Here is a 17,706-nt window from a genome sequence, read left to right as displayed (position 1 = left end):
CTTCTAATAGTTGGTACTTCGCATTTTTACAGTAATTAGCGCGTATTGTTTGCAGGAGACAAAATATGGACATAATGCGACAATAAGAGGCAGTTATTTGCAAAACATGCCGTACACGTCACTAAAATACATGTCACGCAATTGTTAATCTGATTGAATCGCTAAGTGCAAAGTCTGTGTCTCGAACCAACGTCTTCAAAAGCGTCGAATTTCGTGGCCAGTAAACTTTTTTTCTGTGAATTAAAGGAAAATACTTCACAAAGCAGTGTGAAAACGAAATGGCCAATCTTTTTGCCGTCACTTTGGCCGAAAACAAGCAAGTTTATCAGCCAGGCGAAACCATTTTTGGAGCTCTTCTTCTCAACACAGACAAAGAACTGACATTCCGAGGAGTTCGTGTTGAACTTCATGGATTGGGGCATGTTAGAATTCGTTCCGGTAAAACGACTTACGAGAGAAAAGAGACTTATCTAGCACTGCAGGCAATTTTACTCGGAAGAGGTACGTGGGAGCTCCCATTTTTGCTACGTATAAAAATAATATTCGAATAAATTATTGCTTTGAACTAAAAAGACCCATTAGGGGAAACTTCGATTGAAACGCCACTCCCTTTTTTCGTCATATTTTGAAACTGAGTTTGTTTAACACGAAAGCGGACAAACTTTAAGCCTTTGTAATCGTTTTAAGTTTTCAGTGTCTGTCTGCCATCAATCATTCTTCTCACACGATGCCTCCAAGGTGCTTTATTCGCCTGTCAGTTCAATTTAAATCATGTGACAATACTCAAGAGGGTATTTTCTATCAGAGTCGGACATTGTTATGCTCGCATGCACAAGATCTCCTCTAACAAATACAACATGCCCTTCTAAATCACCCTGAAAACGTCATCACAGATACCTGCACACTGTATTATTACATATACACCAATGAAATACCAAGTGAGCTTTTGCCCAAAAACATGATATCTTCACACATGAAGATAACATGTTATCTTCACATGTGAAAAGATCACTGTTGCTATAGTCACATATAAAAACACGCCTTTCGATGCCTTTCATGAAAAAATGATTTAGTATTTCATTGGTGTTTGTATAATAAATGAAATATTACATGGCCGCTTGGAGATACAAAATTTCTCTTCTCGTGTTGAAAAACCTTTCCCTCATTCGCTACGCTCACTCATGAAATATTCTTTCAACACTCGAAGAGAAATTTTGTATCTTTGCACGGCCATGTAATATCCCCTATTTATATTACAAGTTACAATAAAGTGCCCCTCTGACCAAAAAATCATTCTTATTGTTATTTGGGTTTGAAAACTATGTTAACTTAACACTAAGCAACCAAGTTTAAGTTTTAAGCCTTGATTTCATAGAGACACCTGTTTATTTTAACTGATATTTGTAATGGTCCGCCATTACGAACTTTAAGATCTTGAGAGTGCTGGATCAAGGAGAAAATGATGTCAAAGGCTCACTAGTTTAAGAATGCAATGCGTGTTAACACTGCAGAATTAATATGCATTATGAGGGTTTTGGATTTTCAGACTTTTAAACTGGCATTTTGTATGTATAATAAGCTGCATTCACACAATGAAATTTTAAGCTAGTGAGCCTTTGACATCACTTTTCCCAAGATCCAACCCTTTGAGGTCAGTTTTGAACATGATCGAGTAATGGTGGAAAATAGTCTTCCTCTTGAAATTACTACAAAAAATTCTGCCTATTGAGCAATCAACGCAAATACTTTCAAAATGTGAAGAAAAACGAGAGCTGATTTTTTCATTGTAGTAGCACTTTAAGGTAAGCTAGAGAAGGTCATGGAAAGTCATGGAATTTTAAGAGCATAAACGAGTGTGAACACTGGGGACACTTTTCCAATTTATTACCAGTAATCTTAGCAAAATAGCCCTTCATCTTGTTTTTTCTTGGCAAAAATTCTCTAGTACTTGGCATTGTACTGGACTTGATTCTCAAGAAGATATTTTACGAGCTAAAATAAATAGACTTAATGCTTCCCATGCCATGGTCAGGGCTTCTGATAGGATGCGGAAAAAAATTAAAGATTATGCGGACATTTTTGACCATATTATGCGTATACATGCAATGATTATGCAGAAATTACGACGGATTATCTGGAAATTTAAACATTTATAGAACTAATAATTAGGCCTGTCCAATGTATTTACATGCTTATGGTAAATCAGGACTTGAAATTGCGACCAATACAGTCGCTTTTCCCTTTGCGATTAAGATATCTGGCCGAGCCACCAATCTGCGACCAGCATTCACCGTTAAAATAAAAGGGTTGATAATCGGCATTTTGCCAAAACTTTTACTAAAAGAAATAAAGCGATAAAGAAATATTTTGTTTCTTGTCATGAATTTTGTTTCAATTTGGAGATATGGAGCAAAATTGTGATGTGGTTCAACCACGATCCATTCCCTCAATCGTTCACCGTTTTCAGCGGTTTTTTACACATACGTATTGTGGGCTCTATGTTTTGTACAACTTCATCGCAATGATTGTCCCTACTTTACCAGAGTTACAAATGATGCAATTTAATTTTCTACTATAACTTGCAGCTAAATTTTCATACCTTGTTGCATTTTTTAAAAATTTCGAGCCTAGAGTATGTTAATGAAAACTGTTTAACTAGAGTCCAGGCTCATTCCCGAAAAATGAGTGGAAACTGCTTACGAACTTTCATCTTGCGAACGAAATGGCGTGTTTTCTTCAATGTTCAGGAAAATAAGCGTTTCAAAATAGTCAATCTCTTTGGCTTTTATGTTTGTGAGGATGGTAAGCAGCTGCTTTATCACTAATATCGGGCATTTCTTCAGTTTTATGCGGAAAATATCGTAATTATGCGGAGGATTTGGATTTTCGGGAATTATGCGGATCCGCATCACTGCATACTATCAGATGCCATGCATGGTATTGCAAAACTTGCATCGATGATGTTCTTCCATGAGCTACTGTACATGTACTGTATCGCAAATCTTAGTATCCAGGTCTTTTTACTTGACAATAAGTGAATTTGAAATCAATCTACTCTCATGTTTTTTTTTTTTTTTTTTTTTTTTCCAGGTCCTTTCCAAGGTGGAGACAACTTAACACTACAACCTGGCAACTACTCATTTCCATTCCAGTTTCCGTTGCCACCTCGCAGTCTTCCAACATCATTTGAAGGTCTTTATGGTAGTATAAGGTACTGGATTCATGCTGTGGCGGATCGCCCTTGGAGAGCGGACTTAAAATGTGACAGTCCACTTTTTATTGTTGAACGTGTGCAGATAAGAGATCCAGCCTTGTTGGTAAGTCAGTACTGACCTTTGGAAACCACCACATCTTGTTGACTTGTGTGTGTCTTCTGCATGCATACCTGTGATTTCCATTCCATTTTCAAAAGGTGAAAGGAGTTTTTTTACCTGTACTGAACCTTTTTTACCTGGCATACCTCTCTGTCTCGCACACTCCCTCTAATTGCGTGCTTGTGCAAGGCATGCTCATCTGCCCATAAGAGTACAAGTACATTGTGAGTTTTATAGATTAACATTGTTGCTGTCTCCTTCATTGTAACAGTTAATTTGAGAGTCTTATAATTAAACCTTTTGTACTCTCATCATCATGGTCCTCCATCATTGGCACCAGCACTGTTACCATCATTGTTGTCATCATCATCAACTACAACTGCAGTAGCAGGAGCATCATTGTCACATTAGAATAGAAAAAAAAATTAAGAAAACGACGAAACTGCTGAGTAGTATTAGTATTGCATGTTTCGACGAAGACCTCTGCCATCCTCAGCTAGTCCAGTGTAAGCTCAATTTATAATAATAATTAGAAAATGCTAATGTAAAAATTGAAAAGGTTATAAAATAATTGTTACATCACTGGGACCCAAATCAATAATTACTGTCCCCTGAGTTCCCTTCCCACTACCTCACCTACGTTTTACTTTAAGCAACCCTACATACAGCTGTAGGCAGTTTTTCTGTTGTTACTCAAAAAAAGGTTTGCCATTTCATTAAGCGCTATTGCAATGGTTTAGATATCAAACTAGTTTTTTTCGCCTTTTAAAGATCGGTAACATGTTTGCCGTGAAAGACCCAATCCCTGGCGGGCTCCATTCATGTGTGGTCTACAAGACTAGTTTGCATGTAATGCCTGTTACAGTACATAATTATACGTCGGCGAAGCAGTCCAGCATTTTTCCACACGTGTGAAGGAGCATTTAACCAGTGATAGTGTCTCTTACATTTTCAAGCATCTGCAGAATTCTGAACATTGTCACGCCTTGTGTACAGCGGATGTTTTTCCTGTTTGAGATCATGCCTCGATCCACCAGTTTTCAACTCAAGACAAGATTAAACAGGTTATTCACATTCAGAGAGGTTAACCCTCATTAAATCAACAATTACACCAATTGTCTATCGAAAACTATCTTTTTAATTCCCACACTTTCACACTATACTTCATTCCGTTGTTACTATTAATTTTTTCAAATTAGTATTTTCTTATTATTACAAATGTAACTTACATTGCTTTATATTTGGACTAACTGAGGATGGCAAAAGTCTTTGTCGAAACATGTATTACAAACTCAAAATTTTCGTCATTTTCTGAAAATCCTGGTCCACTTAGTTGCCAATGCACATACCATGCAACGTTGTCAACTGTGTGGAAAGGCAGAACTTGAGCGGACCGATAAGAGTTCGAACACTGGGCAGAAGCACTTGTAGATTCTAATCTACTAGGTACTAGCTTGTAAACCGGGTTATCCGGATTAAGCTGCGCAATGAATTCGTGACAAGCCGCTGATCTACGATCTTGAAGGGTTGATATACCGGCTAAATTTATGGCCTCGCTATAGGTGGAGCCAGGAAGGATAATTGCGAGCGCACGTTTCTGTATTCTTTCTAGTGAATCAGATAAATATTGCGGCAACGCAGCAAACACAACACATGCATATTCTAGTATAAATGTAGAATGCACGAGCGGACAAATATTACACCATGACACTATCATGCGCGGACACGCCACATCGCTTAAGTCGCCATAAGGCATAAAGCCTACGGTTGGCTTTCTTCATTATGTAATCGCAATGCACTGTCCAGGTCAAGCTTATTATTATTATTATTATTATTATTATTATTATTATTATTATTATTATTATTATTATTATTATTATTATTATTATTATTAATAGTGTCTTGATCATTATATTTAGTACCTTTTGTTTGCACAAAGGACACTAATTAACAACTACGGTAGGTTATGTATCTGTTAAGTTGCTCGTGTTCATGTTTGCGTCGCTGGTGAAGACCAAGTGGCAATTCCGAGATCGGTCAAAATTAAATGCTTGCTTTGTATGAGTGCATTTGTGACCAATTTTCTGGTGCCTCTTCTGTTCCCTCAGCAACCCAGTCTGAAACATAAAGACCGAAACTTAGGACTGGTTTGCTGTCCGGCAGGCCAGCTATTTGCCCGAGCCCGTATTGACCGCAGCGCATATTGCCCTGGTGAGAAGGTCTTGATAACTGGTCATGTCAGTAACCAAAGCAGCAAACAAGTCACCGGAACTGAAGTTCAGCTTGTCCAAAAGACGGTATATAAGGCTCCTCACGGTAAGCTAAGAACAGTCACTACCTCTATCACACTACTTCCTTCCTGCATCCCAACATGTAAGTCCAACTACATGTATTTGATGCTAAATTGTCATACGTCTAAAGCTTGCTGCCTCCCTTTAAGATCTACCTTACCTACCAGAGAAAGCAAGTCTTAGTGCCGTAAGGTAGCCGCATCTACATGCTCTTATATTTTCTCTCCCTTCCAGGTGTCCTCCCCATCCCTAGTCGTTGTTTGCTCTTTCATTTTTTTAATTTTTTTTTTTTTTAAGGCGGGCAAAACATCAAAAATTGCGTTCTTTGATCCGCCTTTGCTCTGAAATTCTACGTACATGCTTGTTACCGGTCCAGATAGATCAGCAATCGTTGGTTCTGTCATTTGTTCTTGACTCGTTCGTTCGTTCGCTGGCTTGTTCGATCGTTCCGTGTCCTGAAAAATGCATGTACGCTTCCCACTCATTGTTCTCCTTCGTTCAACGATGCTATGTGGAATTTTATCTTTCGGAATTGAGTGTCTTTGAAAAATATTTATTCGCTCTTATATTTATTCCAAATTGAACGAGAAAAAATCGTGTTAGTACCTCTAACAGCATTCATTTTTTGTACGATGTTCATTCGCGCGCACAAATCTTCAGGATGAGGCAGGTACAAAAGTTTGACCGGTCCGACATTTGTACCTTCGCCCCTTCGCCCCTTCGCCCCTTCGCCCCTTCGCCCCTTCGGGATGTGCTTCTTCGTCCTTAACTTAAATCGATTTCAGTCAAAATTTGATCAACTCAATGACGACATTGTTATCTAACTCTTTGATTTTGTTTATTTTAAGACACTACTCGTACAGAGACAGAGAAACTCCACGTTGTCAAAAACGAGCACGGTCTTGCCCCTGGAGAGGAGAGCGATTTACAGTTTGATTCCTTTACCATTCCGTCTGTCCAACCCACAACAGAGGGATTCGGCTGCATCGATATTTCTTACCAAATAAGGGTAATTATTTTCAAGGGAACAGAAAGAAATTTGTCAAATTTGAACTAGAGGAAGAATTTGTTTAAATACTTTTTCAAAAAGCCGTTTTAATCAGAAATGCCTTACATGTATTTTCACTGAATATTTATGATGTAATAGACCAATTTCGATGTATTAAAATTCAGTCTTAAACAAAAGGCATCATCTCCAGGCTTTGGGGAATAAATAGTAGGATTTGTATGAGTTTATTCCCCGGAGCCTCGGGATGATTCCTTTTGTTAAGGAATGAATTTTAATGTATGGAAAGTGGGCGGTTTGTTTTTCCCTCTTGTTATTTACATAAGCTCGTTGTGTCAGAACAGTAGGGGAACTATAATACGTCAAGATCATTCATGGTTTAGCCGATTTTTTTTCAAGGTTACCCAAATGCAATCCCTTTCAATCTTGTCCATTTGTGTCCATCCATTCTTCTCTTTCCTTTTCTTGTATTTCTTTAATCAGTGTTTCAAGTGGTTATTGTAATGTTTCATTGTACGTTTTGGGCATTTTGGTTGTCATGAAATTACATAATTTTGCGTGAAATAGCCGCTTTATGCTGTATTCCCTCAAGTGTGCCAAAATTACAGTTTCAAGAGATCAACTTTAAACGTAATAATCAACTTCAGTGTCAACTGTATTTAGTGCTAGGGCTCAAACTGGGGACACTGTATAGATACATTTATCAAATCAAATGAACCCATATCAAATCGTAGGTCGGTAGTTGAGGAGAGGGGAAAACCGGAGTACCCGGGGAAAAACCACTCTGAGCAGAGCAGATAGCCAACAAACCCAACCCACATTTGACTCCAAGGCTGGGAATCGAACCGGGCCACTTTGGTAGGAGGCGAGTGCTCTCACCACTGCTCCATCCCTGCTGTAATCACGCCCCCCTTTCCCCCCCCCCCCCCCCTACCCCCACAACCCCCAAATACTCAATTGGATACTTGAACATGAAACCTTGGGGCCTGCAATCTAGCAAGAAGTCTTCTGATTAATAAAATTAATTCCTTTTCGTGGTTATGTAAAGTACTGTCAAGTTGGTCAAATAGACCATATTCGTATTCTCAGACGGTGTTGTACTGGAACTATTGTAGCCTGTAATGGAGGCTAATGCGGGGAATGCATTAAAAGGTATTTGCATTTAAAAAGATTCCCCTGCATTAGCCTCCATTGCAAGCTTGTTCCTGTTCAATACTGAGAATACGAATATGGTCTTTTCAGTTGGCTTGTAAACTACTGCTAATTGTTCTTTTTCTGACTGGTAAAATTTACACCATGCAAGGTTGAATTTTTTTTTTTCCTTTTTTTTTTTTTTTTTTTTTTGGGGGGGGGGGGGTGTTTGCTTTTTTGTTTTAATGTAACCATCGATCTTGTCTCACTGAAGCTCTGATGCTCATTTTCAGTTCATTGTGCGCGTGGCCAAGGCCTTCAACACTGATATCACATTTCCAGTCGTAATAACGTCCGAACCACCGTGTCCCCAGCCATCTATTGATCCCGTATTGAGTCAACAGATCTACAGAGCTCTTGCTAATTACCTGGTGTCTCGTGCTTCTGCCGAATTGGCCAGTAACGAAGCCGGCGAAGAGGAAACAGAGCCTGGACAAGTCGGAACGGCGACTAATTATGCTGGTAGGTTAACTTTTTGTTGCCTGTTTGAAGTTTGCAAGTTCATGTTGCTGCAATCGCTGTACACTTGTAGTGGCCAGGGATTATTGCAGTAATGTCATTTCGCTTTCATTCCCTACCTTCCCCTCCCAACTCTCTTCTCGCAGGCACCCACCCTTCCCCGAGAACTGCAGGACATGATAGTAATAGAATAGAAAGGTAAAGTCTGCTTACGAGCCAAGTGGCCCATTAGGCCGGAGCTTATCCCGGTTCCTGTAGCATGAAGCAACTTGGAATATTTCTACTCCCCCCTGGAAGGGATACTAGTCCATCGCAGGGTTCCCCCCAGAATTAAATTCGCCGGTACCCATTTATACAACGTGTCTTACCCAAGAACACAACACAATGTCCCCCCGGCCAGGGCCCGAACCCGCACCACTCGCTCCGGAGGCTAGCCCACCAACCATGAGGCCACCGCGCCTCCCAAATAGAATAGTAGTACGAACATTTTTCGGTTAATAGAGCAGCAGAATAAGTAACCAAAGTAAGTTTCCTCGTGGATCGAATGCAAAATGGCACTTAGTATTCTATTATTCTTTCATGTTTGTGCTAATCGCGCATTTCCGAGTTGCTGCATGCCTCAGTTTCAAAGCTAGTCCTCGTGCACAACCATTCAAATGGAAATGAGTTGCGTACTCTTATGCAAATCAAACTCATTTCCCTTACAATAGTTGAGCACCAAGACTCACTTCGAAACCGAGACAAACAGCAACTCGAAAATGGCCCATTGGTCTAACTATCCTCGTTTTGCAGCAAAAATTCTTTTCAATCTTACATATGCCAACGAGGCTATTAAGTTTGATTATCATTAATATTAAAGAGCAATTTACTAGCCGCCATTTTTGCATTCGGTCGCTACGGACACTATAGTTTTCCTACTGTGATTCATAAAATCGTTTAGAATGCTTTTTACCGTATCCTTCTGTTGACGCAGCTTGAGAAAGGATTTGAGAAAATACGATGAAATGAAATGGAATGAGACAGAATGAGACGATAGTTAGTGATGAGACAAACGAAATGGATCGGAGTCGAATTTTGATTTTTAAAAAGATTAACGTCTGGTTCAATCGTCGATCTTCACATGTGCCGAATCTAATGCAAATGAGCTAAAACAATGATACATATTTCTCATTTGCATTGGATTCGGAACATGTGAAGTTCGACGTTTGAACCGGGCCTCGCACTTACAAAGGTAATCTAAGAGATTGGAATTGTCACTACGCCTGGGAAGAAAAACTAGGGCTTGAACAGTAGTCTCTGAAACCCATAACCTGTTCGGTAACCGCTGGGTGCTGAGCGATGATGTCAGGGTAACTAAACCACAGGACCACCTACAAGTATCGAGTGACACTGATCGTGTCCTATTGTTTTCCTAAAGGTCCGCAAGGAGCCCAAGCCGCTTCAAGATCTGGGAAGCCATACCAGTACTCAAAAATGGTGTAACAATTTTGCCTTCTTCTTGTCGTATTTTGGTGGTGCTTTCGATCTTTATTTAATAACGCAGAAGTTTAGAAGCTTGACGACATCAGAGGGCGTGAAGCTCTCTCTTGACTTTGCCATTGTTGTAACTCATTACGGCTCGTATATCCCATCAAGCACCAGTCAGGGACTCCCACCTTGCCATTATTAATCTGTCGTTAGAATAAAAATGTTCTATTTATGGTAAATACCTAGGCGATGAAAAAAAATGCCCTATAAAATACTATCCCACTTCTCTAAGCTTTCGGAAGACAGCAGTGTCTTGTACTAAATTGCTTGTTGAAATCCTTTCCTTTGTTATTTCGCAGTAATGCCTTTTACCATACTGGTGTAATGTAATTGTGAATTGGCGCTTTTAGACTCCTAGCAGTTTCTTCTATATGTATGACACTCGAGGTGCGCGGTTGTTGACTCAATCATGTTTCGTCACGCAATCAAAGGAAACGGTGAAGAGAGGCTTGAGGAAGTGAGGAGAAATAAACTCCCCTCTTTCCCAGGCGTCCCTCGGCCGTTTCTCGGTTGCGTGACAAAACACCATTGACTCGAGAAGCACGCACGTCGAATGACATAGGAGGGACTGCTAGCGATCTAGGGCTTTGTGTACTTTTTCTAGAAGTCCTTAAGCCGGACGTGTCGATCTCTCATTTGGTCTTGGCCAATATCATCTAAGTTTGGAATACAGGCCCCGCCAAATAATGGCCAATCAGATTAGGCATGCGGATCACAACACCTCTGGTTGGTCCGCAAACCGAGTAGCCGTACGAAAGATTGTTCGTGCTTAATGCAAAAAAATATCTCTTGTTGAGTGTTGATCTAGTCGGTGGAGTGGTAGGTAACCTGCAAACTGGCTCTAGTGGTTTGCTAAATGAGATTTGCCCAAAAGGAATGCTTCCGGAGGCCCAGTTGCGAAAACTTCGGCAAGAAACTGCCTTCCACTCGTTTTATGAGCTGGTCCTTTTTAACATGTTTTCAAAGTAACAAAAAGCAAATGATTGCGGAGTTTGATGACTGGAAACCTCTCCTCCTTCAGGATACAGAGGAAATTGTGAAACTGAAGGAGGCCCGTAAACTTGCTGGACTGTCGTGTCGTGGACTCGCTCTGACGACGGGCTAACGCTCGAAACGTCAGCTTTTAGAATCCCTGTACGGTGGTCAATCTACACTATCAACTCCGTTGATAAAACCAAATTTTTGTATACTACTTCGCGACCGACGCAGCACCACAATTTCTTTAGAAACTACTCCGTTCATTCATTTGTTGTGTAAAAGGCCCACGAAGCGAACGGGTTTCGAAGCCGAGTGCGTGGGAAGTTGTGTCTTTTTCCTTTCCCTCGCTCTCCCCAATCACTTAGCTTTTAATCGAGCACCATTCGTGATAAAATCGTAGCAAACCCAATGAAGAGCCTGTTCTTAGGTTAGTAGACTCGAAAATTTGCATCTCGTCACGTTCAGCTACTTCGCCTACTTTTAAGTGTTTGTGTAACTGAATACCTCGTGAAAAAGTGAAATGACTTTGATGAAGTTGGTGTTTTGAAGGATAACTTAACGGACTAAAGGAAGTACTCTGCTTTTAAGGTTACTGTCTATTTGAGATGGCTTGATGAAAATAGCTCTTTGAAATTTATTATCGAAGTTATACCGCTTCTTTGGCAGCAAAAACAACAAGGGAAAATTCGAGTTTGAACGGGATTTGAAACCATGATCTCCTTCACCAGTGCAATTTTCTAACAATTGTTTTATCAAGCCAATTGGGAGCTGGTAACTTTTTAAACTTCGTAATAAACCTGTAGATGATGGTTACATGTGAAATGCCTAAGAAAGTCATATATTATAATTTCTTAGATAATATGAAGTAAAATCAGTGCACAATACCCAATTTGCGCTGTGATTGACAGTTGAGAATGAACACTAGTATGCCCACACATATGAATGGGGAGTTTCAAAAATCTGATGGGGTTGATTACAGGTGGTGTTTTTTTTTTTTTTTTTTTTTTTTTTTTGCGCATGCTCCCTTACCCCTACCCCCTCCCCCCTTCTCCTTTTCTACTGACCTCTGTCCAGCTTTCGCGCGGCCACTGTATCGAAAAACACACCAAGACCACAGCCCGGGATCGATTAACGACCTTAGCCTTTCCAGTGATCACCTACAGCTTTAACACCATTAACTGGAAATTGTTTGAGATCAAGAAATCAGATACTAAAACCAGAAAGCTATCTGCTCTTCCAAAAATGCAGCACCCAAAAGCCGATACTAATAGATTGTATCTTCCAAGATGGGAAGCTGAACGGGGTCTTGTTCAGCTTGAACTAACTTATAACACTACCACCACTGGCCTGGATGCGCATAGACCACTTTCATAAATGGCGACCTACCTTAATTAGACCTACTGCCCTCGTTTTAAAACAAATATTCTTTTGAAATTTGCTCGTCGTAGCGAGGTTAGTAGGGCTTATTACCATTAAAACAAAAGAATAATTTATTTGGCCTCCTTTATGAAAGAGGTCTATACTTAGCATCAACTAATGATCAACTCCTTCACCTTAGTCCAACGCCAAGAAAAGAGGAAACAGCTTTACTGTACCCGAAGAGAGCCTTAAAAATACAGAGTTCCAAGAGATCCACCGAAATGTGATTAGGCGTCAGTGTTATACGCAAAACGCGAATCAGGGCAACTGCCAAACGAGAAGGCTAGCAACAAGTGCAAAACAGTGGGAGGAAAAAAGCAATGCATAATATCTCGAGAAGGGAATTTCAATAAGCGTCACGAAGTGTCCCCTTGCTCTTTTCCAACTTCAGCACCACCGTGCTGTCTCGGAATACCGACAATTAACCGCACCAGGAGCTCATCAAGAGGAGCCTCTATCTCCTCTAATTCCCTGAGTCAACCCTTTCCCGAGTAAATTTATTTTTAGGAACAGGTTTTTCCAGCGAAAAGTATCATAATTTCCTTGACGCTGAGATAGCTCTGTTTTGATTGGCTTTTACAACAGTGGGTGTGCTGAATGTCCCAAGGGAGATTGGCTTTTACAACAGTGAGCGTGCTGAATCTCCCAAGGGAGGTGTTCTATAAATAAATCTACTCGGGAAAGGGTTGACTCCGAGGCCAAGTATGGGAGATAGAGGCTCCTCTTAATGAGCTCCTGACCGCACAAAGTGTCCCCAAAATGCTGCTCTTCCGATAAGGATAAAGAGCTGCATTTACAATAAACTCAAAATAACGCTAATTTTTATCCTTACCTTTTTGTTGGAAATAGCTAGCAAAGGCTTAGACTTAAGGTAATTCCTTAATATTGCACTGCGCATCCTAAAATGCGCATATGTTGTGTGAATATTTATACATTGGTCAAATTTGCAACATTGTAAATATGACGAAAGTCGATCATACATGATAAAACAGTTCTCAAAACACGTAAGAGAAGTTGTGAATGACCCATAATTCTTTGCGAATTGGCGATTTTTTTTTCGATCTACGGTAATCGAAATAGTCAGCTACTATGGTGCTTTCCTCTTAAACGAGCATGGTGATCTATATTTTTTATTGCATCATTTTGGTGTACACATTATCCCCCTTAAATCTTTTTTTTTTTAATTTAACCGGGAAGGAAAAAAGATATAGCTAAGAACGTACACAAAGCCCCTTACCCAGGGATGCAAATTATGATATTGAAAACAACGACTCGAGAAACTTTTTGAGTGGACGTCTTTTTAAGTTGAGTGATTTTTCTATAAACTATATAAGACAGTGTTCCATATGCTCTAGACGTTCTACCTATCAGCTGTTTTGTTTCAAATGTTACTTGAAAAAGCCTCTGGTTTGCTACCGCAAAAGGTACCCTGAGCCGATGAAATAACGCGCGTGATTAGTACCAGTAATGGCATCAATGGGGTAAGATTGGCCCATTATATCTGTTAAGAAAGCACGGTGACTTATCTTTTTTATTGTAGTTCTCAAAACAGGCATTACTAGGGAACATTTAGGGAAAGTTTCAAGAAAATAGTTCGACAACTTTTTTTTTCTGAGGAATCACCTTAAAGGCACACTTCGTGTTGGAAGTCAAAATTAGGAGTGCATATAATTACGTGCATTTCTGGGCATAACTTCACATGTATAAGTGCAGCGAATGTTGACATGAAGTTAATAAACAAATGACTCCAATCGGCCAGACCTAAAGCAGAAACAGAGTGACTGATCATAGCGGAGCAAGATCAAGCTCTACCCACCAGAGCATACCAGCATCACGTTATAAAATATGGGACAGACCCACACCGCCGCGTTTGCAGTAGACCCCAGGAAACTATCACATCATTTCAGCTTGCCCAGAACTCGCCATACGGAGTATCCACCGGCACAGCAAAGTGGCAACTCACCTACACTGGAATATATGCAAGGAATACAATGTAGACACTGTATACAAGTGGTATGAACACGCTCCAAAAACAGTAGTGAGGAAAAGAAGACAAACCTGTCCTCTATGGCACGCCCATCCAAACAGAGATATAGAGAAATAGCATTGTTAGAAAGAATAAACGAGACAAGCATCAGTTTGTGGGAAATAGAATTGACAGCCCACACCTTCACAAGTTTCCGTAGATGTAATTTAATTTGGCACTATTAGTCTAAATACAAATCAGCGAAATCCCAGACAACCGCAACCTACTAGAAATCCTAAAGGCAGCACTTCTGGGAACAGCATTTTAGTGCCTTGGCACCATTACATGGTCTTTTTGTATTGGCCCTAGAAGGAAAAGTGGACAAGGTGATTAACCCGTTGACTCCTGACAGCGCCCCCTCCCCCCATATTGCTTGGTAAAATCGTCTGGTGTTAGACGGAAGAAAAATATATTATCTAGTGAGTCTCTCTCCCAGGGGCATAGTTAGTAGCTACTAACTATGCCCAGGGGTCAATAGGTTTTCCTGTTGTCGCGCTATTATGGACATTGACTGTTCATGTTTGGTAAATAGCAATAAAAATGTAGCTTGAGTTATAGACATTGATCAGGAATGAAGTGTAACACAATTAAGTATCATAATCATATATTTTTATGCCATTCCCGGCCCATTAAGTCGTTGTATTTAAATAAGTACATTTCCGCATTTGTTAATTGAGAGACTCGCTTATTCCTCGAATAATCCTCCTTAAGATAAGATTTACTTGTGGTTGTGCTTTCATCTCCAAACTACTTGTTGTGTTTTCAGAAAAAAAGAAGAAGAAACTACAATAAATTTGCTGTTCACTCACAAAGGACTCTCTTTTTTTTCTTTGAAAAATGCAGCCGATCAGGTTTTAGGAATTTCTTGTTTCATGGCACGATGGTAACCATCTAGACATCATCTCCACTTGTCGCTTCGTCTTCGTTTTCTGCAGGTTTGTCACTCAAACGTTTTCCAATGTAAGCCTTCGACATACTCATGTCTTCATATCCAGTTCCCATGACCTCGTCAGGTGCCAACTCGTTGATCCCTGGCATAGCTTCGTTGGGATCATATGGCTCACTGGGGTAGTTTGGTTCTGCAGGACCTGGAAACACCTCACTATTGGATGGGCCATAATCTTCTCCACCCGTTGGATGGCCTTTGTTTAGGTCGATAGCAGGTACTGGCCCGCCTTCGTCTGGTTCAGGTTGTTCCTTAGATTCTTGATTTCCATTTTGGTCACCCTTTGGACTTTCCTGGTCTGACGAACCCACTGTATTTGAGGAAGGCTCTTTTTGAACATGACTCCCTTTTCCCGTCCATTCTTTATCGTTCTCTTTCTGATTAGTTTGTGTTTGTGCGGGGCTCTGGTTGCCATTCGTTTCAGTGTCTTTACCCGTGGATAAAGCATTTCCTTCGCTGGAAGTATGCGTTTTGTCATTAAGTTGACCTCCTTGCTTAAAAGCTGAACTCTGTAACTGGTTCACCATTGATGTTTCCTTTCCAGGTTTGTCATAATTTTCTTTTTCGTTTTCAGATTGCGTTTGTTGTGAGGTTGCAGCTAACTGATGCATAGCATCTGGTTTGCCCGTGAATGATGCTGGCATTTCTTGTTGTCCCTCCATAGTGTTATTAAAGTATGGTTGTTGTGTTTTATTATATGCTTGGCTTGACGCTGGCATTTCTTGTTGTCCCTCGATAGTTTTCCCATTGTAAGGTTCTTGTTTAGTATCATTTGCCTGGCTGGAATCTTGAGAACCATTTGACTCGGTATTTGGTTTCATCTCTGGACTAGTATTGTAGTTAAACCAGGCTGAAGGTTGAACCTCGCTTTTTTCTCGTTTTGTTAACAAGACGCCAGAGTTGGGGTCACCAGTGATCATAAGATCATCTGAAAAGAACAAGCTACTAATCAATCAATCCATCAATCACTCAGTACGTCAGTCGATCGCTCAAGATTACTGAGATTTTATCCTTCCGCCTGAACAAAGAGAGTCCATCTCCCGACCTTTTAGTCCTCTGTAAAAATTCAACGTTTCATTAACAGTCCCAGAGTAAGCGCATGTATTATTATAAAACTAATTCGACGATTTTAAATTTGATATGCCAATTTTTTTTGAAAAACAAGGTATTAAAGATAATTAATGTCGATGTAAACGTTGTACGTGCCGGTTCAGTGGTAAACGAATATCGAAAAAATTAACATAAGGCGATTTGGGGAAAATGATATCAGTGTAAGTTTTTGGCACATGTGCTTCGTCGAGGTGTACGTCCCTGAGTACAGTGTAGTTCGTTGGTTTTTTTCCAGCTTCATTCTCAGCTTAATTGCTTTCTGGCGTCACAGCCCACTTTAGCGGAAATAATACGATATTGCTGCTGTTGATTTTGGTCGGGATCATTTTTACCTATCCCCAAGAAAGAGGACGGTAAATTCATGGGCTTTTATTTCAAAGCCGTCTTGTATACACTAAGGTTTGAACCAATCGGATGACTCTTCAGGAAAATAAAATTATTGTTTACCTCTGTGTAACATTTTGATGTACTTGGCATCGGATACTGCATTCCATGTCACATTCACCAGGAGCAAAAGAATTAGCCACATGTTACTCTACCTTCACTAACGGAGGATTTCCACTTTTCGTCCAACAATATTAATTAACCTCAAAGGAAAACACAAATGATAAGACTCGCAGTCGACCGGTCAAAAAAAGAAAAACGACGAAATCGATGCATGATGGATGAAGGACATTAGAGTTTTAACGTTGACAAATGACCTAACATGTACCACTTAACGGAGAGTGGTTTTTAACTGGTTGTGTCAATTCTGGGTCACAGACCTGCGCCAAGTGATCTTGTCTGATTTACGGCATCAGTTAAGAGGGCGTTAAGAACATTAACGTGGATTTGCTGGTCGCGTCAGTTTGGTCTACCTACGTTTTTTGTACGTCACAATACGCCTGGTGGCATTTACGTAGATGCTGCTGTTTGTGTAAAATGTGAAGGATGGTTGCAAATGTTACTGATCCCTGAGGCCGAGTGAGAGCTAAGAAAGGTGCGAATCGAACGTTTCCTTTGCGACTTTCAGCGTTTTCATGAAATCAATTAATCTTATTTGTATGTGCTTACATTCAATAAAAGCAATTTTAGTTACATTTGTTTATGGGGGGAACTGGAAATGAAGCCAAAAGGTGTCTGGTATTCTCACCTTCATCGCTGTTCTATCGAGCTTGACCAACAAAATACATTTCAAAGGAGACTTAGGTTTGCTAGCTCGCAGAGCAGACGAAGATCATTTGAGGAATACCTTCTTCTGCGAATTCAGTCTGAAAACGCAGTAATTCGAAGAAAGGGCTAGCCAATAACTTCTTCAACTAGACGCTTTATGAGCGTAAACTGGGTTGCCTGTGGTACGTGTTACACAAAACAGAAGGCACTGAGTTGGGTGATATTGAACTGCAGCGTTCCAGTTAATTTTTTCAAGTGGGGGATCTTGTAGATCATTTAAGGGGTCA

The 17,706-nt window shown here is 40.2% G+C and overlaps 2 protein-coding genes across 2 annotated transcripts; one reads left to right on the top strand and one right to left on the bottom strand.

Moving 5' to 3' along the window:
* The first annotated feature begins 135 nt into the window (after positions 1-135).
* On the top strand, positions 136-11,655 carry LOC138001423 (arrestin domain-containing protein 4-like). Its single transcript, XM_068848053.1, has 6 exons — positions 136-501; positions 3,091-3,317; positions 5,423-5,630; positions 6,454-6,614; positions 8,036-8,264; positions 9,679-11,655. The coding sequence occupies exons 1-6, from the start codon at positions 279-281 to the stop codon at positions 9,741-9,743; spliced, it is 1,113 nt and encodes a 370-aa protein (XP_068704154.1). The 5' UTR covers positions 136-278; the 3' UTR covers positions 9,744-11,655.
* A 1,988-nt stretch (positions 11,656-13,643) lies between these two features.
* On the bottom strand, positions 13,644-16,933 carry LOC137979122 (splicing regulator SDE2-like). Its single transcript, XM_068826313.1, has 2 exons — positions 16,715-16,933; positions 13,644-16,085 (listed from the first exon to the last, which is right to left on the bottom strand). Exons 1-2 carry the CDS (start codon positions 16,794-16,796, stop codon positions 15,103-15,105), a joined length of 1,065 nt encoding a protein of 354 aa, XP_068682414.1. The 5' UTR covers positions 16,797-16,933; the 3' UTR covers positions 13,644-15,102.
* Positions 16,934-17,706: the final 773 nt, after the last annotated feature.

The sequence above is a fragment of the Montipora foliosa genome, chromosome 1, assembly GCF_036669935.1.
Source record: "Montipora foliosa isolate CH-2021 chromosome 1, ASM3666993v2, whole genome shotgun sequence".
NCBI classification, from domain to species: Eukaryota; Metazoa; Cnidaria; class Anthozoa; order Scleractinia; family Acroporidae; genus Montipora; species Montipora foliosa.
This window is presented reverse-complemented; position numbering and strand designations above follow the sequence as displayed.

What these genes read in the sequence shown, in the direction of transcription:
- LOC138001423 (XM_068848053.1), top strand. Translation starts at nt 279, where the DNA reads ATGGCCAATCTTTTTGCCGTCACTTTGGCCGAAAACAAGCAAGTTTAT. An exon ending in GGCAATTTTACTCGGAAGAG is followed by an intron (nt 502 to 3,090) that starts GTACGTGGGAGC and finishes TTTTTTTTCCAG; the next exon opens with GTCCTTTCCAAGGTGGAGAC. An exon ending in TAAGAGATCCAGCCTTGTTG is followed by an intron (nt 3,318 to 5,422) that starts GTAAGTCAGTAC and finishes CTGTTCCCTCAG; the next exon opens with CAACCCAGTCTGAAACATAA.
- LOC137979122 (XM_068826313.1), bottom strand. Translation starts at nt 16,796, where the DNA reads ATGTGGCTAATTCTTTTGCTCCTGGTGAATGTGACATGGAATGCAGTA. An exon ending in CATCAAAATGTTACACAGAG is followed by an intron (nt 16,086 to 16,714) that starts GTAAACAATAAT and finishes TGTTCTTTTCAG; the next exon opens with ATGATCTTATGATCACTGGT.